We start from the raw sequence: 25625 nt of genomic DNA on the forward strand, positions 1-25625 counted from the left end.
CACACTCCACGATTGACAGTTTACTACCTAAGATCATAGGTATACTTTTCATGGTATGTGTGTGTATGAACCAACATTGGCTTACACAGGAAGACTTATGATGTTGTTTGGGGCCCATTTTAATTAAAATTATGCCCCATGATTGATGATGCTATGCCTGTCAAGATAGTAGACATACATTTTATGGTATTTATGTGCACCAACATGGACTCAACACAAAATGAGTTACATGATATTTTAGTCACTTCCATGTATCACTAATTACACTTCAGAAGTAATATAGACTTATGTAACAGTTTGGTAAACTAGCAATTAATTTAATGTTTTAAGGAAGGATGAAAAAATATTGATTTCACTGGGATCATCCTGTGTAGAGCAAAGCCAATCTTTGTGGATTATGTTGAAATTTGTTTATAGATGGGGTGGTTAGGGAGGTGAATGCAAGAGTTTTGGAGAGAGGGGAAGCATGTAGTCTGTTTTGGATGAGAGGGCTTGGAAAGTGAGTCAGTTGTTTTTCACTGATGATGCAGTGCTTGTGGCTGATTCGGGTGAGAAACTGCAGAAGTTGGTGACTGAGTTTGGTAAAGTGTGTGAAAGAAGAAACTGAGAGTAAATGTGAATGAGAGCAAGGTTATTAGGTTCAGTAGGGTTGAGGGACAAGTTAATTGGGAAGTAAGTGTGAATGGAATAAAACTGGAGGAAGTGAAATGTTTTAGATATCTGGGAATGGATTTAGCAGTGAATGGAACCATGGAAGCGGAAGTGAGTCACAGGATGGGGAGGGGGCGAAGGTTCTGGGAGCATTGAAGAATGTGTGGAAGGGGAGAATGTTATAGAGTAAAAATGGGTATGTTTGAAGGAATAGTGGTTCCAACAATGTTATATGGTTTCGAGGCATGGGCTATAGATAGGGTTGTGCAGAGGAGGATGGATGTGTTGGAAATGAAATGTTTGAGGACAGCATGTGGTGTGAGGTGGTTTGATTGAGTAAGTAATGAAAGAGTAGGAGAGATGTGTGGTAATAATAAGTGTGGTTGAAAAAGCAGAAGAGGGAGTGTTGAGATGGTTTGGTCATATGGAGAGAATGAGTGAGGAAAGATTGACAAAGAGGATATATGTGTCAGAGGTGGAGGGAATGAGGAGAAGTGGGAGACCAAATTGGAGGTGGAAGGATGGAGTGAAAAAGATTTTGAGCAGTCAGGGCCTGAAGATACAGGAGGGTGAAAGGCATGCAAGGAATAGAGCGAATTGGAATGATGTGGTATACCAGAGTTGACGTGTTGTCAATGGATTGAACCTCGCTAATGTGGGAGACGGCAATTAAGTATAATAAATTAATAAATAAAATGATAATTAGAAAAAGAAGAAGAAAAATATATATATGATTTATTTATGGATGGTATGGTGAGGAAGGTAAATGCAAGAGTCTTGGAGAGAGGGGCATGTATGCAGTCTGTTAGGGATGAGAGGGCCTGGGAAGTGAGTCAGTTGCTGTTTGCTGATACAGCACTGGTGACTGAGTTTGGAAGAGTATTTGAAAGTAGAAAGTTACTCATAATGTGAATAAAAGCAAAGTTATTAGTTCCACCAGCATTGAGGAATAAGTCTGAATGGAGAAAAGTTGGAGAAAGTGAAGTTTTTTAGATTTCTGGGAGTAGACTTGGCAGCAAATGGAACCATGGAAGCAGAAGTGAGTTATAGGGTGAGGAAGGGGGGGATGAAGGTTTTGGGAGCATTGGAAATGTATGGAAAGAGAGTATGTTATCTTGGAGAACAAAAATGGGTGTATTTAAAGGAATTGTAGTTCCCACAGTATTATATGGTTGCAAGGCATGTGCTGTGGATAGAGTTGTGAGGAGAAGGGTGTATGTGTTGGAAATGAAAGGGGGTTTGATCGAGTAAGTAATGAAAGGGTAAGAGAAAGCTGTGGAAATATAGAGTGTGGTTGAGAGAGCAGAAAAGGGCATGTTGAAATGGTTTAGAGATATATAGAGAATGAGTGAGGAGAGGTTGACAAAGAGGACATATGTGTCAGAAGTGGAGGGAATGAGAACTGGGAGACCAAATTGGAGATGGAGGATGGAGTGAAAAAGATTTTGAGCATTTGGAGCCTTAACATGCAGGAGGGTGAAAGGTATGCATAAAACAGAGTAAATTGGAATGATGTGGTATACTGGGGCTGACATGCTGTCAGTGGACTGAACCAGAGCATGTGAAGCATCTGGGGTAAACCACAGAAAGGTCTGTGGGGCCTAGATGTGGAAAGGGAGCTGTGGTTTCGGTGCATTACACATGACAGCTAGAGACTGAGTGTGAACGAATGTGGCCATTTTTGTTCTTTCCTAGCGCTACCTCGCTGAAGGGGGAGGGGTGGCAACGGGAATGGATGAAGGCAGCAATTATGAATATGTACGTGTATATATGTATATGTGTGTGTTTGTATATGTATGTATACATTGAATTTTTTATGTATGTATATGTGTGTGTTTGTATATGTATGTATACATTGAATTTTTTATGTATGTATATGTGTGTGTTTGTATATGTATGTATACATTGAATTTTTTATGTATGTATATGTGTGTGTTTGTATATGTATGTATACATTGAATTTTTTATGTATGTATATGTGTGTGTTTGTATATGTATGTATACATTGAATTTTTTATGTATGTATATGTGTGTGTTTGTATATGTATGTATACATTGAATTTTTTATGTATGTATATGTGTGTGTTTGTATATGTATGTATACATTGAATTTTTTATGTATGTATATGTGTGTGTTTGTATATGTATGTATACATTGAATTTTTTATGTATGTATATGTGTGTGTTTGTATATGTATGTATACATTGAATTTTTTATGTATGTATATGTGTGTGTTTGTATATGTATGTATACATTGAATTTTTTATGTATGTATATGTGTGTGTTTGTATATGTATGTATACATTGAATTTTTTATGTATGTATATGTGTGTGTTTGTATATGTATGTATACATTGAATTTTTTATGTATGTATATGTGTGTGTTTGTATATGTATGTATACATTGAATTTTTTATGTATGTATATGTGTGTGTTTGTATATGTATGTATACATTGAATTTTTTATGTATGTATATGTGTGTGTTTGTATATGTATGTATACATTGAATTTTTTATGTATGTATATGTGTGTGTTTGTATATGTATGTATACATTGAATTTTTTATGTATGTATATGTGTGTGTTTGTATATGTATGTATACATTGAATTTTTTATGTATGTATATGTGTGTGTTTGTATATGTATGTATACATTGAATTTTTTATGTATGTATATGTGTGTGTTTGTATATGTATGTATACATTGAATTTTTTATGTATGTATATGTGTGTGTTTGTATATGTATGTATACATTGAATTTTTTATGTATGTATATGTGTGTGTTTGTATATGTATGTATACATTGAATTTTTTATGTATGTATATGTGTGTGTTTGTATATGTATGTATACATTGAATTTTTTATGTATGTATATGTGTGTGTTTGTATATGTATGTATACATTGAATTTTTTATGTATGTATATGTGTGTGTTTGTATATGTATGTATACATTGAATTTTTTATGTATGTATATGTGTGTGTTTGTATATGTATGTATACATTGAATTTTTTATGTATGTATATGTGTGTGTTTGTATATGTATGTATACATTGAATTTTTTATGTATGTATATGTGTGTGTTTGTATATGTATGTATACATTGAATTTTTTATGTATGTATATGTGTGTGTTTGTATATGTATGTATACATTGAATTTTTTATGTATGTATATGTGTGTGTTTGTATATGTATGTATACATTGAATTTTTTATGTATGTATATGTGTGTGTTTGTATATGTATGTATACATTGAATTTTTTATGTATGTATATGTGTGTGTTTGTATATGTATGTATACATTGAATTTTTTATGTATGTATATGTGTGTGTTTGTATATGTATGTATACATTGAATTTTTTATGTATGTATATGTGTGTGTTTGTATATGTATGTATACATTGAATTTTTTATGTATGTATATGTGTGTGTTTGTATATGTATGTATACATTGAATTTTTTATGTATGTATATGTGTGTGTTTGTATATGTATGTATACATTGAATTTTTTATGTATGTATATGTGTGTGTTTGTATATGTATGTATACATTGAATTTTTTATGTATGTATATGTGTGTGTTTGTATATGTATGTATACATTGAATTTTTTATGTATGTATATGTGTGTGTTTGTATATGTATGTATACATTGAATTTTTTATGTATGTATATGTGTGTGTTTGTATATGTATGTATACATTGAATTTTTTATGTATGTATATGTGTGTGTTTGTATATGTATGTATACATTGAATTTTTTATGTATGTATATGTGTGTATGTGGGCATTTATGTATATACATGTGTAAGTGGGTGGGTTGGGCCATTCCTTGTCTTTTTCCTTGCGTTACCTCGCTAATGCGGGAGACAGCGATTAAGTATATTTTTTTTCATACTATTTGCCATTTCCTGAGTTAGTGAGGTAGCATTAAGAACAGAGGACTGAGCTTTTGAGGGATTATCCTCACTTGGCCCCCTTCTCTGTTCCTTCTTTTGGAAAATTAAAAACGAGAGGGGAGGATTTCCAGCCCCTGCTCCCTTCCCTTTTAGTCACCTTCTACGACACACAGGGAATATGTGGGAAGTATTCTTTCTCCCCTGTCCTAGGGATAAAGTATGATAAATAGATAAATAAATATAGATACATTATGAATGGGGAAATTAAGCCTTGGTCTCTGTATTGCCATTGGAAATATGTTTATATCCTTTGTTTCTATCTTATTTTTCTTAGGTACGACAGGAAGGAGTTGAGATTGATAGATCTGAAGACAGCAGCAGTGACTCATTTGTGTTAGTACCATCAGACATTGAATCTGATGTCTTGTCTGTCTTGCAGCCAAATAAATTGAGGGAAACAATAGCAAGACTAGCTCATCAGAGGTTGAAAGTGAAGCGAAAGAAGGTAAAGTATAACTTAAATGTTTGGTCTAAGAAATCCACAGCTGTCCTATCACTAGATTCCTCAAGGCAGAGGAACAGACTAGGCCTATAACAGATTTTATAATTCATGAAAGAGCAAATAAGGAACGGTATTAAAGAATTGAGTGATGGGGAAAGTGGACACTGCTGTTTTTTATTTAGACTTAAGCAATGACAAAGAAGGCAGTATTAAAAAAAAGTCTGAAGATTTTTGTGGTTATTATTTATTTCAAAAGATGTAGTTTGATCCCATTATCATTGTAATTTTCATAAACAGGGAATGATAGGTTGCAAAATCATGTAATTTGATGTATTAATTTCGATTTATCATGAGTACCTAAATTACTCTCATTTTCTAATGTATCAGCTAGTACAAAGCAGTGGGAGCCCAGCTGGCTATGTGGTGCATCCAAGCAATGCATTACATACCATATTATCCATGCCATGATGCTTAAGTCACACTGCCCATCACATCAGTTTTGTGTCATTATCCTCAGTGTAAAGACACTGTTTGCTACTTGTTTATTGTATTATGTATAAAGCACCTTTGATGTGCCATGACTAGCTTTTGCTTAGCTGCACACATATTTATCCTTGTGCATCTATTTCAATCTGTCACATATGAAGAAATGTAATGGGAAATTGATGGTAGAATGCTTACAATTGGAGGGAGGCAAAAGATTGCCTTTTGATTCAAAACATTCATCTGGTCTGTGAGTGATAAATAAGCAGAGTTGAAACTAAAAATCATAAACTTTTTACAAGTAAAATCAGGGGAACAGAGCATTTAAATGATCATGAGAGGTTAAAAAAACTTGAATTCTAAAACCTAGAGAGAAGAGAAAGATAGATAATCTGTGTATGTCAGCAAACTGAGAGTATGTAAAACAATATCTTTTACTATTTATTATACTTAATCGCTGTTCCCTGCATCAGTGAGGTAGTATCAGGAAACATGAAGAATGGCCCATCCACTCATATACACATATATAAACATAAATGTCCATACACGTGCATATACATTTACATATCAACATACACACATATACATACACATACAAAGGGTTGACGGACAAGTCAATTGGGAGGTAAGTTTGAATGGAGAAAAACTGGAGGAAGTGAGGTGTTTTAGATATCTGGGAGTGGATTTGGCAGTGGATGGAACCATGGAAGCGGAAGTGAGTCACAGGGTGGGGGAAGGGGCGAAGGTTCTGGGAGCGTTGAAGAATGTGTGGAAGGCGAGAACATTATCTTGGAAAGCAAAAATGGGTATGTTTGAAGGAATAGTGGTTCCAACAATATTATATGGTTGTGAGGCATGGGCAATAGATAGGGTTGTGTGGAGGAGGGTGGATGTTTTGGAAATGAGATGTTTGAGGCCAGTATGTGGTGTGAGGTGGTTTGATCGAGTAGGCAATGAAAGGGTAAGAGAGATGTGTGGTAATAAAAAGAGTGTGGTTGAGAGAGCAGAAGAGGGTGTATTGAAATGGTTTGGTTACATGGAGAGAATGGGTGAGGAAAGATTGACAAAGGGGATATATGTGTCAGAGGTGGAGGGAATGAGGAGAAGTGGGAGACAAAGTTGGAGATGGAAGGATGGAGTGAAAAAGATTTTGAGTGATTGGGGCCTGAACATACAGGAGGGTTAAAGGCATGCAAGGAATAGAGTGAATTTGAACGATGTGGTATACCGGGGTAGGTGTGCTGTTAATGGATTGAACCAGGCATGTGAAGTGTCTGGGGTAAACCATGGAAATTTTGTGGGGCCTGGATGTGGAAAGGGAGCTGTGGTTTCGGTGCATTACACATGACAGCTAGAGTCTGAGTGTGGACGAATGTGGCCTTTGTTGTCCTTTCCTAGTGCTACCTTGCGCACATGCGGGGGGAGGGGGGTGTTGTTTCATGTGTGGTGGGGTGGCAGCAGGAATGGATGAAGGCAGCATGTATGAATATGTGCATGTGTAATCTGTATATGTCTGTGTATGTATATATATGTATACATTGAAATGTATATGTATGGGTGTGGGTGTTTATATATATACATGTGTATGTAGGTGGGTTGGGCCATTCTTTCGTCTGTTTCCCTGCGCTACCTCACTAACACGGGAGACAGCGACACAGTATAACAGATAAATGAATATGTATATGTATGTGTGGGCATTTATGTATATACATGCGTTAGTGGGTGGATTGGGCAATTGTTTCATCTGTTTCCTTGCACTACCTTGCTAACACGGGAAACAACGACATGGTATTATTAGAAAATGAGTAAAAAAAATAATAAAAAAATACAAAGACATACATTTTTTTTTTTTCCCCGCTGTCTCCCGCGTTTGTGAGGTAGCGCAAGGAAACAGACGAAAGAAATGGCCCAACCCACCCCCATACACATGTATATACATACGTCCACACACGCAAATATACATACCTACACAGCTTTCCATGGTTTACCCCAGACGCTTCACATGCCCTGATTCAATCCACTGACAGCACGTCGACCCCGGTATACCACATCGATCCAATTCACTCTATTCCTTGCCCTCCTTTCACCCTCCTGCATGTTCAGGCCCCGATCACACAAAATCTTTTTCACTCCATCTTTCCACCCCCAATTTGGTCTCCCACTTCTCATTCCCTCCACCTCCGACACATATATCCTCTTGGTCAATCTTTCCTCACTCATTCTCTCCGTGTGCCCAAACCATTTCAAAACACCCTCTTCTGCTCTCTCAACCACGCTCTTTTTATTTCCACACATCTCTCTTACCCTTACGTTACTTACTCGATCAAACCACCTCACACCACACATTGTCCTCTAACATCTCATTTCCAGCACATCCATCCTCCTGCGCACAACTCTATCCATAGCCTGCGCCCCGCAGCCATACAACATTGTTGGAACCACTATTCCTTCAAACATACCCATTTTTGCTTTCCGAGATAATGTTCTCGATTTCCACACATTCTTCACGGCTCCCAGGATTTTTGCCCCTTCCCCCACCCTATGATCCACTTCCGCTTCCATGGTTCCATCCACTGCCAGATCCACTCCCAGATATCTAAAACACTTTACTTCCTCCAGTTTTTCTCCATTCAAACTTACCTCCCAGTTGACTTGACCCTCAACCCTACTGTACCTAATAACCTTGCTCTTATTCACATTTACTCTTAACTTTCTTCTTTCACACACTTTACCAAACTCAGTCACCAGCTTCTGCAGTTTCTCACATGAATCAGCCACCAGCGCTGTATCATCAGTGAACAACAACTGACTCACTTCCCAAGCTCTCTCATCCCCAACAGACTTCATACTTGCCCCTCTTTCCAAAACTCTTGCATTCACCTCCCTAACAACCCCATCCATAAACAAATTAAACAACCATGGAGACATCACACACCCCTGCCGCAAACCTACATTCACTGAGAACCAATCACTTTCCTCTCTTCCTACACGTACACATGCCTTACATCCTCGATAAAAACTTTTCACTGCTCTAACAACTTGCCTCCCACACCATATATTCTTAATACCTTCCACAGAGCATCTCTATCAACTCTATCATATGCCTTCTCCAGATCCATAAATGCTACATACAAATCCATTTGCTTTTCTAAGTATTTCCCACATACATTCTTCAAAGCAAACACCTGATCCACACATCCTCTACCACTTCTGAAACCACACTGCTCTTCCCCAGTCTGATGCTCTGTACATGCCTTCACCCTCTCAATCAATACCCTCCCATATAATTTAGCAGGAATACTCAACAAACTTATACCTCTGTAATTTGAGCACTCACTCTTATCCCCTTTGCCTTTGTACAATGGCACTATGCACGCATTCTGCCAATCCTCAGGCACCTCACCATGAGTCATACATACATTAAATAACCTTACCAACCAGTCAACAGTACAGTCACCCCCTTTTTAATAAATTCCACTGCAATACCATCCAAACCTGCTGCCTTGCCGGCTTTCATCTTCCGCAAAGCTTTTACTACCTCTTCTCTGTTTACCAAATCATTTTCCCTAACCCTCTCACTTTGCACACCACCTCGACCAAAACACCCTATATCTGCCACTCTATCATCAAACACATTCAACAAACCTTCAAAATACTCACTCCATCTCCTTCTCACATCACCACTACTTGTTATCACCTCCCCATTTGCGCCCTTCACTGAAGTTCCCATTTGCTCCCTTGTCTTACGCACTTTATTTACCTCCTTCCAGAACATCTTTTTATTCTCCCTAAAATTTAATGATACTCTCTCACCCCAGCTCTCATTTGCCCTTTTTTTCACCTCTTGCACCTTTCTCTTGACCTCCTGTCTCTTTCTTTTATACATCTCCCACTCAATTGCATTTTTTCCCTGCAAAAATCGTCCAAATGCCTCTCTCTTCTCTTTCACTAATACTCTTACTTCTTCATCCCACCACTCACTACCCTTTCTAATCAACCCATCTCCCACTCTTCTCATGCCACAAGCATCTTTTGCGCAATCCATCACTGATTCCCTAAATACATCCCATTCCTCCCCCACTCCCCTTACTTCCATTGTTCTCACCTTTTTCCATTCTGTACTCAGTCTCTCCTGGTACTTCCTCACACAAGTCTCCTTCCCAAGCTCACTTACTCTCACCACCCTCTTCACCCCAACATTCACTCTTCTTTTCTGAAAACCCATAGAAATCTTCACCTTAGCCTCCACAAGATAATGATCACCTCTCAGCACATTAACATCCAAAAGTCTCTCTCACGCGCCTGTCAATTAACACGTAATCCAATAACGCTCTCTGGCCATCTCTCCTACTTACATAAGTATACTTATGTATATCTCGCTTTTTAAACCAGGTATTCCCAATCATCAGTCCTTTTTCAGCACATAAATCTACAAGCTCTTCACCATTTCCATTTACAACACTGAACACCCCATGTATACCAATTATTCCCTCAACTGCCACATTACTCACCTTTGCATTCAAATCACCCATCACTATAACCCGGTCTCGTGCATCAAAACCACTAACACACTCATTCAGCTGCTCCCAAAACACTTGCCTCTCATGATCTTTCTTCTCATGCCCAGGTGCATATGCACCAATAATCACCCATCTCTCTCCATCAACTTTCAGTTTTACCCATATTTATCGAGAATTTACTTTCTTACATTCTATCACATACTCCCACAACTCCTGTTGTATATACACATGTATATATTCATACTGGCTTGCCTTCATCCATTCCTGGCACTATCCCTCCCCACAGGAAACAGCATCACTACCTCCTGCTTCAGCAAGGTAGTGCCAGGAAAACAGACAGAAAGGTCACATTCGTTAACACTCAGTCTCTAGCTGCCATGTGTAATGCACCGAAACCAAATCCAGGCCCCACAGACCTTACCAAGTTTTACCCCAGACATTTCACATGCCCTGGTTCGGTCCATTGACAGCATGTCAACCCCGGTATACCACATTGTTCCAATTCACTATTACTTGCATATCCTCTCACCGTCCTGTACATTCAGGCCCTGATGGCACAAAATCTTTTTCCCCTCCATCTTTCCACCTCCACTTTGGCCTCCTGCTTCGTGTTCCCTCTACCTCTGACTCGTAGATCCTCTTTGTCAATCTTTTCTCACTCGTTCTCTCCTTATGTCCAGACCATTTCAACATACCCTCTACTGCACTCTCAACCACACTCTTTTTATTTTCACACATCTCTTGTACCCTTTCATTACTTACTCGATCAAACCACCTCACACCACATATTGTCTTCTCTATCAAACCACCTCACACCACATATTGTCTTCTCGATCAAACCACCTCATACCACATATTGTCTTCAAACATTTCATTTCCAGCACATCAACACTCCTCCGTACAACCCTATCTATAGCCTATGTCTTGCAGACTTACATCCCAATTAACTTGTCCTTCAACCCCACTGTACCTAATAACCTTGCTCTTATTCACATTTACTCTCAATTTTCTCCTTTCCCACACTTTTCCAAACTCAGTCACTGACATCTGCCATTTCTCACTCAAATCAGCCACTAGAGTTGTATAATTGGCAAACAACAACTGACTCTCTTCCCAGGCCTTCTCATTCCCAACAGACTGCATACTTGCCCCTCTCTACAAAACTCTTGCACTTACCTCCCTAACCACCCCATCCATAAACAAATTAAACAACCTTGAGGACATCACACACCCCTGCTGTAGACCAACATTCACTGGGAACCAGTTACTCTCCTCTCTTCCTATTCATACACATGCCTTACACCCTTGGTAAAAACTCCTCACAGCTTCTAACAACTTACCTCCCACATCATACACTCTTAAGACCTTCCACAAAGCATCTCTATCAACTCTGTCATATGCCTTCTCTGGATCCATAAATCCATCTGTTTTGTACGTATTTCTCACACATTCTTCAAAGCAAACACCTGATCCACACATCCTCTACTGCTTCTGAAACCACACTGCTCTTCCCCAATCTGATGCTCTGTACATGACTTCACCATCTCAATCAATACCTTTCCATATAATTTCCCAGGAATACTCAACAAATTTACGCCTCTTTAGTTTGAACTCTCACCTTTATCCCCTTTGCCGTTGTACAATGGCATTATGCATGCATTCCGCCAATCCTCAGGCACTTCACCATGATCCATACATACATTGAATATCCTTACCAACCAATCAACAACACAGTCACTCCCTTTCTTAATGAATTTCACTGCAATACCATCCAAACCCTCCGCCTTGCCGGCTTTCATCTTCCGCAAAGCTTTCACTACCTCTTCTCTCTTAAACAAACCATTCTCCCTGACCCCTCTCACTTCGCACACCACCAAGACCAAAACACATCGGCCACTTTATCATCAAACACATTCAACAACCTTCAAAATACTCATTCCATCTCCTTCTCACTTCATCACCACCTGTTATTACTTCACCATTTGCCCCGTTCACCGATGTTCCCATTTGTTTTCTTGTCTTATGCACGCTATTTACCTCCTTCCAAAACATTTTTTTTTTTTATTATATTATACTTTGTCGCTGATTAATAACGTATATGTGTAAGACAAAAACAATTATCACGGCTTGGAAATTTTGCTGATTAGTTTATTCTTGTATTATATTTTACCAGTAGCAGTGTAACTGCTTCTTACTATTTCTTGCTGCTTAGACTTCTTATAATCTCCTGTAATACATTTGCATTTTCATATGTGTGAGGAGCAAATTGTAGAGGAATGCAGGATTTATTGTGATCAGCTCGTTGCTAGAACTTTTCAGTGGACCCCAATTGTGTAGCCCAGACAAAATTCCAGATAATAGAAAATTTTCATTCTGAGTATGTAATCAAAGTCTTGAATTTGACACTTGTTATTGTCTGATGTATGGATAGGAGTGAAAAAGAACATAAATGTTATTTAGTGTGAAGAAACTATCAGAAAGAGACATGGAAGAAAGTCTGTTAGGATGGTATGGCCATGTGGAATCTATCGTAGATGATAGCCTTTGATATTTTGAGCTAGGGATATTTCAGTGGTACAAGGGGAATGATTGGGGATTGGATGCAATGGAAACATCTTGTGTATAGAGGTGGTGTGAATGGAGACATTAGTTTCACTTAATGAATCAGCTCATTATACAGATTGAAAAAATGTGGTCTTTTATTGGTGTGAAAGTCCTGTGATTGAATAATTTGAGGGGCTTTAAGTAATAATGATAGATACAATTGTGAGAATGTGAATGATAAAGAGATACATTTGTAAAAATGTGAACACCATATTACATTCATTTTTTCAATTATCAACCATAGTTAGCATTTGTTTTTCTCCTTGGATTTTTCTTTTAAGTCTTCTAGGAAGGACTGGAGAGCTAGAGATGCACAAGTGAAGGAACAACCTGGACTGCCTACAAAAGCAGAAGGTAGAAATACATATGGTAACAACATTCATCGGACCAAGAGGAAACCTCAAGGGGCATTGATCACTGAAGGTATGAAATGTTCTCATGAAAGCCTCATGAAGGACAGAAGTAGATTGAAGAAAGTGTTTTTCTTGAAGCCTAAGTGGAACTTAGTAAGATGGTGAACACCTATATTGGTGAATGCAAGGATTTCTTGTGAAGGAAGAGATGAGTATTGATTATTATTGTTGATGAGTGTTTTGTGATGTGTTAGGAATTAATGAAAAAATGCAGAAGAATACACAAGAAGTTATAATTTTCAAAGGGATAGAAAGCATACTTACTGTATGTTGGGGTTTACAAGAAAGACAGGCAACAGAAAGCTTGATGAGCTATTACAAGGTTGTCTGGTAGAGGATAGTTTTGGTAATTTAAAGTACTATGTAGGTAGAAGAGTAAAGCAGAAATCTCCTCCCTAACCACCACTCTCCTTTATATTGTCTTGATAGGAAAAAAACTGTTAGGAAGAGTTTTTCAACATTGAATGAAGAACATATTTTAATATAATTTCAGCCACCGGTTAATAAGAAGAGTAAGGATTATATGAAATGCAAATCAAAAATTATGTAAAAATTCATAAATAGTGTGGAGTGTGAGGGTTATGGAAAGTTTTTTCATTTGGTAAAAATGTCTGACACATATACTGTGTTGAACATAGAAAGAGTGAAGAACAAACTGCTAGAAGCACCACAAAAATTTTGTAAATAATGTTAGGAGTGAGTGTAGGACTAAGTGATGGATATTTTTGTTTGAGGAGACAATCTTTGACTCTTTCACTCTTCATTGTTGTAGGTTGTTAAGGAAATGTTTGAAGTGCAAATTTATAAAGGGAAGGTTTGCAAAATTGTTTCATACCTATACTGAGGTCCCTTGCCTACCATGGTTTTGAGTATGCACATGTAGAATAATGTATACCATTCTGTTAAGCTGGGCCACAAGCAGCTCACAGCCTCTTTACACTTGCCCACTGCATCAAGTTTTGAATATCCAATTTTTCATGAGACCATTAAAATTTTATCTATGCATGGGGCAAGTGTGAAGTGGCTGTGAGCTACTTATGGAAGACCAGCATTTCTGGAGAGAGACAAGAGGAGTGTCATAACCAGGCTGTGTTGCTAAGTCAAGAGTTAACTTCATCATCCACTTAGTGGCAGATTTTCTTTTAACTTGGTGTACCTCAGGCCAATTGATGCCGGTCATATTCACTTTTTTTCATTAAAAATTTCTGTATGACACCATTTGCAATATGCAGAAATTCACCAATACCTCTTCCAGATTAAAACCTTAATTTGATTTCAAGCATTCTCTGATGCCTGTTCCAATTGGGACCTCAAAGGGGTGGCCACAGCAACAGTCTCTATGAACTAAAGAACTCCAGTGCCACATCTTATCCTTTAGTGCCTACTTCTGTTTAATGCTCCTACCTACTACTACTGCCTAATGCTGCTGTCTGAATGACCCTACCTACTCCTTCTTTTTATTGCTCATACCATTTTGCCAAAAGGCAGGGCTAGCGCATAGTGCTTACTAGAGGATAATCTAGAGATATGAAGGATAATCTGAGTTAAGTGTTATCAAGTGTTACAAATGACAAGGAGAGATTGTATGTTAGTAGACAGAATGCCAGTAGTCCACATGTTAGTGAGGCAGAAAGAAAAGACAGCTACCTGGGTCAGAGGAGTGCAACTTAACAACCACCAAAGTGCTTGCTCACTTTGCTGATGTCACTAACCCTCCTGATACCCAGGTGGAAAAAATACTCAAATCTTTGTGAGTTGGTATAGCCAGCTACCTCATGTTGTTTATAAATGTGAGTTGGTATAGCCAGTTACCTCATGTTGTTTATGAATGTCATAAGTTGCCCAGCTACCTTTGGGTGTTTTTGGGTACCACAGGTTTCATTCCAAGCCATGCATCCACCTGGAAGTGCACTCTCCAAACACCACACTTGCTCAGAATCACTCTGCTCACCTTCCATCTTTTCAGAAATACAAGCATCAGTTTACTGTATTCACAATCTACCTGGAAGTGCACTCTCTGAACACCGCACATGCTCAGAATCACTCTGCTCACCTCCTATCTTTTCAGAAATGCAAGCATCAGTTTACCATATTCACAAGACTCCTCATGCTTAAGATGCAACTTCCACACTGAACACCTGAAATACTCATCAACTATTTTGCTTTGACCCTGCCTGGACAAATATACAACATCCTACTAGATGACCTGTGGTCCCAGCCTGAGGACATACTTGACTTCCTGTGTGCTGCTGAGCCCAATGAAAAGGGCTCTAGGGTTGCCATGGTTAATGTTTTGCAATGTCAGTTTATAGTGAAGCATAATTTTTTGTGTGTTGGCACTCTTTAACATCTAGTATTTATCTGACTTAACCAGAGTTTTCCTCTAGAGGCAGGTCTGTTAATACTTCAAGAGTCAGGGACACCTGAATACTTTCCCAACAGTCCTGGTCTTAATGTTGGCATCTGTGCCTGTGATCAGGGCCTTGTTTGTACAATAAACAGGAGTAACATAAAATTCCTTTTTTGTTGATCATCGTGTTAAGACAAAAAGGAGGTTATCTTTGTTATTGTTCCCTGTATCCATTTATCCTTTCACTACATCTACAGTAGAGTAATTCTCAAAGCTTCTAATCACCAGACACCCTTGTCGTACTGTATATTGTTGTAATCACCAGGAAGGCTGTCACCACCTAGAAGAAAAAGTTCACCAGAAAGAATCTCATCCTCAAGTCAGAGTTCCTCTCCAGTACAAAGAGAATCCTCACCTGAAAGAAGCAAAAAAACCCCACAGGCAGACATTCAGTATAGGATGCTGGATGGTCATCAGCTGGTTGAAGACACTGCAGAAGCAGTTGTGAACCGATTACAGTCATTATTTCGGCAAGATGTAAAGGTTAGTGAGATAATTGCAAATTATTCTTTCTCTGTTTTGGCCACAGAGCATTATTGCTGCCCATGATACATAACCTGAAGCAAAATTATGATTAGTGGTATTCATCTCATATCATTTCAAAATAGGACTACTTGCTAGTGCTATGAGATTTCAGCTTGGCAGGACAACTGACAGACTACTCTATTATGATTTTTCTTGCTACTGAGACATGGTTACTCTGTATGCTTTCATAGAAACATCTTTCCCTTAGGAACAGAGATGCATACAATTATTACAGAGCATGTGCATTTCAAAATTTAATATATCTCAAAAATTACTGAGTTTTGGAAAGAGGGGCAAGTATGAAGTCTGTTGGGGATGAGAGAGCTTGGGAAGTGAGTCAGTTGTTGTTCGCTGATGATACAGCGCTGGTGGCTGATTCATGTGAGAAACTGCAGAAGCTGGTGACTGAGTTTGGTAAAGTGTGTGAAAGAAGAAAGTTAAGAGTAAATGTGAATAAGAGCAAGGTTATTAGGTACAGTAGGGTTGAGGGTCAAGTCAATTGGGAGGTGAGTTTGAATGGAGAAAAACTGGAGGAAGTGAAGTGTTTTAGATATCTGGGAGTGGATCTGGCAGCGGATGGAACCATGGAAGCGGAAGCGGATCATAGGGTGGGGGAGGGGGCGAAAATTCTGGGAGCCTTGAAGAATGTGTGGAAGTCGAGAACATTATCTCGGAAAGCAAAAATGGGTATGTTTGAAGGAATAGTGGTTCCAACAATGTTGTATGGTTGCGAGGCGTGGGCTATGGATAGAGTTGTGCGCAGGAGGATGGATGTGCTGGAAATGAGATGTTTGAGGACAATGTGTGGTGTGAGGTGGTTTGATCGAGTGAGTAACGTAAGGGTAAGAGAGATGTGTGGAAATAAAAAGAGCGTGGTTGAGAGAGCAGAAGAGGGTGTTTTGAAATGGTTTGGGCACATGGAGAGAATGAGTGAGGAAAGATTGACCAAGAGGATATATGTGTCGGAGGTGGAGGGAACGAGAAGAGGGAGACCAAATTGGAGGTGGAAAGATGGAGTGAAAAAGATTTTGTGTGATCGGGGCCTGAACATGCAGGAGGGTGAAAGGAGGGCAAGGAATAGAGTGAATTGGAGCGATGTGGTATACCGGGGTTGACGTGCTGTCAGTGGATTGAATCAAGGCATGTGAAGCGTCTGGGGTAAACCATGGAAAGCTGTGTAGGTATGTATATTTGCGTGTGTGGACGTATGTATATACATGTGTATGGGGGTGGGTTGGGCCATTTCTTTCGTCTGTTTCCTTGCGATACCTCGCAAACGCGGGAGACAGCGACAAAGCAAAAAAAAAAAAAAAAAAAAAAAAATTACTGAATAATAATGTTATGTAAATACACCTAATCACACTTGTCTCAATCTCTTTGTTTTGTCCTGAGGAGGTTGAAAAAAAAGAGGAAAAGACTGATACCATAGTACAGGAGGAGCAGGGACAGCCAAAAGCCACAACCATGACTGAGATTATTCACCAGCTTCACTTCTTGCTAGAGAGGCAAGTGCATATGTTTCTTTATTAGATTGCAGTTTCCCGCCTTAACAAGGTAGAGCTAGGAAATAGATGAAGACAGACACATCCACTCACACACACAGCGATACTGTTTCCTGTGGGGTGGGATGGTGCCAGGAATGGAATGAAGGCAAGCAAGTATGAATATGTACATGTGTATATATGTATATGTCTGTGTATTTATATGTTGATATGTATGTGTATGTAAATGTATGTGTATGGGTGTAAACCATGGAAAGGTCTGTGGGGCCTAGATGTGGATAGGGAGCTGTGGTTTCATTGCATTACACATGACAGCTAGAGACTGAGTGTGAACGAATGTGGTCTTTTTTCTTTTCCTGGCACTACCTCACTTGGGGGGGATTCTATTTCCTGTGTTGTGAGATAGCGACAGGAATGGATGAAGGCAAGCAAGTATGAGTATGTACATGTGTATATATGTTTATGTATGTGTATGTAGATGTTGATATGTATATGTATGTATATGTGCGTGTATGGGTTGATGCAGGAAACAGCAATTAAGTAAAATAGAAATATAATATAGGCATTTTAACTTTCTAAAATGAAAAACAGAAGGAGTCACGTGGGGAGTGCTCATCCTCCTCAAATGCTCAGATTGGGGTATCTAAATGTGTGTGGATGTAACCAAGATGAGAAAAAAAGGAGAGATAGGTAGTATGTTTGAGGAAAGGAACCTGGATGTTTTGGCTCTGAGTGAAATGAAGCTCAAGGATAAAAGGGAAGAGTGGTTTGGGAATGTTTTGGGAGTAAAGTCAGGGGTTGGTGAGAGGACAAGAGCAAAGGAAGGAGTAGCACTACTGCAGAAACAGGAGTTGTGGGAGTATGTGATAGAGTTTAAGAAAGTGTACATGATGTACATGGGGTGTTCAGTGTTGTAAATGGAAATGGTGAAGAGCTTGTAGATTTGTGTGCTGAAAAAGGACTGTTGATTGGGAACACCTGGTTTAAAAAAGAGATATGAATAAGTATACATATGTAAGTGAGATGGCCAGAGATTATTATTGGATTGCGTGTTAATTGATAGGCGCATGAAAGAGAGACATTTGGATGTTAATGTGCTGAGAGGTGCAACTGGAGAGGTGTCTGATCATTATCTTGTGGAGGTGAAGGTGAAGATTTGTAGAGGTTTTCAGAAAAGAAGAGAGAATGTTAGGGTGAAGAGAGTGGTGAGAGTAAGTGAGCTTGGGAAGGAGACTTGTGTGAGGAAGTTCCAGGAGAGACTGAGTGCAGAGTGGAAAAAGGTAAGAGCAAAGGACGTAACTAGGAGTGGGGGAGGAATGGGGTGTATTTAAGGAAGCAGTGATGGCTTGCACAAAAGATGCTTGTGGCATGAGAAGCATGAGAGGTGGGCAGATTAGAAAGGGTAGTGAGTGGGGGGATAAAGAAGTAAGACTATTAGTGAAAGAGAAGTGAGAGGCATTTGGACGATTTTTGCAGGGAAACAATGCAAATGACTGGGAGATGTATAAAAGAAATAGGCAGGAGGTCGAGAGAAAGGTGCAAGAGGTGAAAAAGAGGGCAAATGAGAGTTGGGGTAAGAGAGTATCATTAAATTTTAGGGAGAATAAAAAGATGTTTTGGAAGGGGGTAAATAAAATATGTAAGACAAGAGAACAAATGGGAACGTCAGGAAAGTGGGCTAATGGGGAGGTAATAACAAGTAGTGGTGATGTGATAAGGTTGGTGGAGTGTGTATTTAGTATTTTGAAGGTTTATTGAATGTGTTAAATGATACAGTGGCAGACATAGGGTGTTTTGGTCGAGGTGGTGTGCGAAGTGAGAGGGTCAGAGAGAATGGTTTGGTAAACAGAGAAGAGGTAGTGAAAGCTTTGCGGAAGATGAAAGCCAGCTAGGCGGTGGGTTTGGATGGTATTACAGTGGAATTCATTAAAAAAGGGGTGACTGTGTTGTTGACTGTTTGGTGAGGATATTCAGTGTATGTATGGCTCATGATGAAGTGCCTGAGGATTGGCGGAATGCATGCATAGTGCCATTGTACAAGGCAAAGGGGAGAAAGGTGAGTGTTCAGATTACAGAGGTATAAGTTTGTTGAGTATTCCTGGGAAATTATATGGGAGGGTATTGATTGAGAGGGTGAAGGCATGTACAGAGCATCAGATTGGGGAAGAGCAGTGTGATTTCAGAAGTGGTAGAGGATGTGTGGATCAGGTATTTGCTTTGAAGATTGTATGTGAGAAATACTTAGAAAAACAATGGATTTGTATGTAGCATTTGTGGATCTGGAGAAGGCTTACGATAGAGGTGATAGAGATGCTCTGTGGAAGATATCAAGAGTATATGGTGTGGGAGGCAAGTTGCTAGAAGCAGTGAAAAATTTTTATTGAGGATGTAAGGCATGTGTATGACTAGGAAGAGAGGAAAATTATTGGTTCCCCGTGAATGTTGGTTTGCGGCAGGGGTGCATGATGTCTTCATGGTTGTTTAATTTGTTTATGGATGGGGTTGTTAGGGATGTGAATGCAAGAATTTTGGAGAGAGGGGCAAGTATGCAGTCTGTTGTGGATGAGAGGGCTTTGGAAGTGAGTCAGTTGTTGTTTGCTGATGATATAGCACTGGTGGTTGATTTGGGTGAGAAACTGCAGAAGCTGGTGAATGAGTTTGGTAAAGTGTGTGAAAGAAGAAAGCTGAAAGTAAATGTGAATAAGAGCAAGGTTATTAGGTACTATAGGGATGAGGAACAAGTGAATTGGGAGGTAGACACTGAGCGTGAACGAATATAGCCTTTGTTTATCTTTTCCTAGCACTACCTCGCGTGTGTGCGGGGGGAGGGGGGGTGTCATTTCATGTGTGGTGGGGTGGCGACAGGAATGAATAAAGACATCAAGTATGAATTATGTACATGTGTACATGTCTCCTCGCAAATGCAGGAGACAGCGACAAAGCAAAAAAAAAAAAAAAAAAAAAAAAAAAGTATATATGTATATGTCTGTGTATGTGTATATATATGTATACGTTGAAATGTATAGGTATGTATATGTGCGTTTGTGGTCATGTATGTATGTACACGTGTATGTGGGTGGGTTGTGCCGTTCCTTCGTCTGTTTCCTTGCACTGCCTCACTAATGCGGGAGACAGCAACAAAGTATAATAAATAAATGATATATAATATATACATAAATATTTATATACAAGGGGTTGACGTGCTGTCAATGGATTGAACCAGGGCATGTGAAGTGTCTCGGGTAAACCATGGAAAGTTCTGTGGGGCCTGGATGTGGAAAGGGGGCTGTGGTTTCATTGCATTATTACATGACAGCTAGAGACTGAGTGTGAACGAATGGGGCCTTTGTTGTGTTTTCCTAGCGCTACCTCGCTCACATGAGGGGAGGAGGGGGTTGTTATTTCATGGGTGGCATTGGGAATGAATAAAGGCAGACAGTGTGAATTATGTACATGTGTATATATGTATATGTCTGTGTGTGTATATATATGTATACGTTGAGATGTATAGGTATGTATATTTGCATGTGTAGACGTGTATGTATATACATGTGTATGTGGGTGGGTTGGGCCATTCTTTCGTCTGTTTCCTTGCGCTACCTCGCTAACGTGGGAGACAGCGACAAAGCAAATAAAAATATTTATATACATAAATGCCCATGTACACACATGTACATATATATACATATCAACATATACATACATACACAGACATATGCATATATGCACATGTACATATTCAGACTTGCTTGCCTTCATCCATTCCTGGTGCTGCCCCACCTCACAGGAAACAGCATTGCTACCCCCACTTCAGCGAGGCAGCACCAGGAAAACAGGAAAAAAAAGGCCACATTTGTTCACACTCTTAGTCTCTAGCTGTCATGTGTAATGCACTAAAACTACAGTTCCCTATCCACATCCAGGCCCCACAGACTTTTCCATGGTTTACCTGAGACATTTCACATACCCTGGCTCAATCCATTGACAGCATGTTGACCCCGGTATACCACATCACTCCATTTCACTCTGTTCCTTTTACGCCTGTCACCCTCTTGTATGTTCCGGCCCCGATCACTCAATATCTTTTTCACTCCATCCTTCCACCTTCAATTTGGTCTTTTGTTTCTCCTTGTTCCCTCCACCTCTAATGCATGTATCCTCTTTATCAATCTTTCCTCACTCATTCTCTTCATATGTCCAAACCATTTTAACACACCCTCTTCTGCTCTCTCCACCACACGTTTTATTACCACACATCTATCTTACCCTGGGGATAGGGGAGAAAGAATAGTTCCCAAGTATTCCCTGCATGTTGAGAAGGCAACTAAAAGTGGAGGGAGTGGGGAGCTGGAAATCCTCCCCTATTGTTTTTGATTTTCCAAAAGAAGGAACAGAGAAAGGGGCAAAAGTTCTGGGAGTGTTGAAGAATGTGTGGAAGTCGAGAACATTATCTCCGAAAGCAAAAATGGGTATATTTGAAGGAATAGTGGTTCCAACAATGTTATATGGTTGCGAGGCATGGGCTATAGATAGAGTTGTGCGGAGGAGGGTGGATGTGCTGGAAATGAGATGTTTGAGGACAATATGTTCTGTGAGGTGGTTTGATCGAGTAAGTAATAATAGAGTAAGAGAGATGTGTGGTAATAAAAATAGTGTGGTTGAGAGATCAGAAGAGGGTGTTTTGAAATGGTTTGGTCACATGGAGAGAATGAGTGAGGAAAGATTGGCAAAGAGGATATATGTGTCAGAGGTGGAGGGAACAAGGAAGTGGGAGACCAAATTGGAGGTGGAAAGATGGAGTGAAAAAGATTTTGAGTGATCGGGGCCTGAACATGCAGGAGGGTGAAAGGCATGCAAGGAATAGAGTGAATTGGAACGATGTGGTATACTGGGGTCAACATGCTGTCAGTGGATTGAACCAGGGCATGTGAAGCGTCTGGGGTAAACCATGAAAAGTTTAACCCCCCCCTAGCGCGAGGTAGCGCTAGGAAAAGACAACAAAGGCCACACTCAGTCTCTAGATGTCATGTATAATGCACTGAAACCACAGCTCCCTTTCCACATCCAGGCCCCACAAAACTTTCCATGGTTTACTCCAGACGCTTCACATGCCCTGGTTCAATCCATATACATATACATTTTTTTTTTTTTCATACTATTCGCCATTTCCCGCGATAGCGAGGTAGCATTAAGAACAGAGGACTGGGCCTTTTTTGGAATATCCTCACCTGGCCCCCTCTGTTCCTTCTTTTGGAAAAAAAAAAAGAAAAAAAAAAAAAAAGAGAGGGGAGGATTTCCAGCCCCCCGCTCCCTCCCCTTTTAGTCGCCTTCTACGACATGCAGGGAATACGTGGGATGTATTCTTAATCCCCTATCCCCAGGGATTATATATATATATATGCATGTACACAGTAATATTTGCTCTCCATCCACCATTCCTGAAGCCACCCCACCCCACAAAATGCATGAAAGAAAGGAAGAAAATAACATGTATGTTCCCCTTTTCTTCTCCCAAACGTGATCTAATCTAAATGACTTACCTCTTGATCATGGGCTAACATTATGGTTTCTTTCTTTATATTTTTATCATAACTCAGTTCTTCCCATCATTGTCCAATCTCATCACTTGCCAACACGCAGTGTTTCAAGCTTAATAAATCTGTGAATTTATAGAGAATATTTGAATATCTGAACTAACTGTAGAATTCTTGTTTCACATTTTACAGAGCATGCAAGATTGAACACCAGCATAGGAAAGCACAAGACTTAATTTCAGAAGTGTCACAAAGGTTGGAATCAAAGCAGAATAACCAAGATTTTAGCCTTGAGACTGCTATACAGAAAGCAAAACATGCCATGTCAACATTGAGGAATAGTGATAAACACATATTTTTACCTAAAGCAGTACAAGAATCTACCAAAGGAATAACTTTCAGTAAAGATGGTGATAATATACAAAAGATTCAGTATAGTGTCCCTAATCATAATTTACATGTTAATCAGCATATTGATGATTTTGCAACATCAATAGCCAAAGAAGAACCAGAGCAAAACTTTCAGAAAACAAAACTTATTGGATCTTCAGAGGAAAACTGGAACACTGTTGAAAGCATTGCAGACCAAGTGAAGAGTCAGAAAGAAGAATTCTGGGCCTCTCTGGTTCAGCGAGGTTTTGTCAAGCCACATGAAGTCACAAATGTTGGTGCAGAGGATGCACATCAAGTTGTAGAGATAATGTTAAAACAAACTCCCTCCCCTCTTCAAGACAATGATGTTGGCAAGAACATCACTGGGGAAAATGATCCTGAGAAAAAGTCAGCCATTGTAAAACAAGGAAACATAAGGGTAAAAAGATCTTTGGCTTCATCAAATGTTAGACGGCAGCGTACTCTAGCAGCTGCACTGAAGGGAGATAAGGAAACTCAGGTTGGCTCATCTCTTGAAGCTTCACATTCATTATCGTTTCCAAATGAATCTGTCAAGTCTCATTACTCACCAGAATCAAGTTTAAACTATACTGAATCGTCTAGAAATACAAATGAAAAATCTGATAGTGATAGTAGCACTCGTTCAGGTGCTAGTGAGGGAAATGAATCTGCCAGTTCCAGTTTTGTTGATAAAGATGAAAGCAATTTCTCCGATGACAACAATGGATTTCACCATTCTTCTAGACATTCAAAGGATGATGGATCTTTAAGTTTTCCATCCTATGATGGAGTTACCAGCAACAGTTAGGAAATAATGGATTCTCAGTGTAGGATTATATGATAAACGTAACTAAATGAATATCAAAAATCATTTGTGATTTCATACAGATTTTACAGTTATCTGACTATAGCTAATCATAATAAAGGCAATTTCTTCAGTTGTCTGATATATCTTTAGAAAGAATATGATGCACTGTTTATTTCCTGAACTTGCCAGTGGAGTTTGCAAGTGGAGGGATGCAACTTTTGCTTGCTGTTCTTGTGTTTAGTGATATTTTTGCTATTTCTGTTTCAGGTGTACTGTTCCTCTGCGAGTAACTGACCATGGGCCCTAAGAAGTTGTTCTAAAAAGAAAAGGGTAGTAGTCTATCTTGGACAAAAAAAATTATGTCTATAAGTGAGATTTCAAGATATATTAGCTGACCAAGTTCAGTACCCTGCATTTTTCTTTTCTTTCTAACATTATCCCTTACTGTAAAGTTGGGTCTAGTTAACAAAGGAGACTGGTAATCTAATGATGTGAGAAGTGTTGAAAAACCCATCCCCATCAGGTTATCATTTACTTTACCGATCTTTGTAGATTGACCAGACCCATTAGAAAGAAGGGAGAAATAAAGTGTCTGGATGGTGAATACAGCCTTGCTAGGACAATCAGAAATTTCACTTGTAGATACATTTTCCTTGTCTCCGAACAACAATACAAACCATATTGCTTGGGACTACTTAGGACTCATGGTTAGTTACTGGTAGAGGAAAAATATATACATAATGAAAATATCACTAAACATGACAGCAAGCAAAAGTTGCATCCCTCCCATCTCAATAACACTGAGTAAATGAAACTGTATATCATGTCATCTCACTTGTAAACAAGGAATATCCAATTAGGAAGTTCAACTGGCACTCTTTCCTTTATTTTCAAAGGGGGTCCATAAATTTTAAGCACGTGTTACTTAAAGAGGACGGTCAGGTTAAACTATGATTTTCTGAGTGTCAGAAAAAATAATTTGTCTGCATTAAAACCAATTTAACCATTTAATTGAAACAAAGCTCCTTTGCATAAGTATGTCATTAGTTAAAAGTGACTTGCCATGGCCACTCCCATGAGGGAGGTCCCAAAGGGAATGGGCATCAGAGATAATAGAGAGATAGTAAAGTGACTACATTTTTCTACATTATTATACCTTTAACTGTATTTGTACAATATATTGCACCAAACACACAAATACATATGTGCATGCATATTACAGTTATATGGTCCTTTCCCATATTGGAGACTAAGAAATATTATAGTATTGAAAGTACGCCAAGCATGTGCCTTCTCTATGAAACTTTTATTTGAATAATATGGGTGGTTTCCTTGGTGCAGTGAGGATAAGATTTTGATATTCAGATTATTCATTATC

General features: G+C 39.1%; 1 protein-coding gene across 5 annotated transcripts in view; it reads left to right on the forward strand.

The window, feature by feature from the left end:
- The window catches only part of LOC139758733 (uncharacterized), a 72546-nt gene extending 47164 nt beyond the window's left edge, over positions 1 to 25382 (forward strand). For 4 of the 5 annotated variants that reach the window (XM_071680497.1, XM_071680479.1, XM_071680460.1 and 1 more), the window contains exons 6-10: positions 4888 to 5058; positions 12944 to 13085; positions 15751 to 15968; positions 17403 to 17515; positions 23239 to 25382. In XM_071680497.1, coding sequence (XP_071536598.1) covers positions 4888 to 5058; positions 12944 to 13085; positions 15751 to 15968; positions 17403 to 17515; positions 23239 to 24247 — 1653 coding nt within the window. In that variant the 3' untranslated portion in view covers positions 24248 to 25382. The remainder of the gene's footprint in view (positions 1 to 4887; positions 5059 to 12943; positions 13086 to 15750; positions 15969 to 17402; positions 17516 to 23238) is intronic. The other variant, XM_071680489.1, reaches the window with a different exon arrangement.
- The last annotated feature ends 243 nt before the right edge of the window (positions 25383 to 25625 follow it).

The sequence above is a fragment of the Panulirus ornatus genome, chromosome 2 (assembly GCF_036320965.1).
Source record: "Panulirus ornatus isolate Po-2019 chromosome 2, ASM3632096v1, whole genome shotgun sequence".
Classification (NCBI taxonomy): Eukaryota; Metazoa; Arthropoda; class Malacostraca; order Decapoda; family Palinuridae; genus Panulirus; species Panulirus ornatus.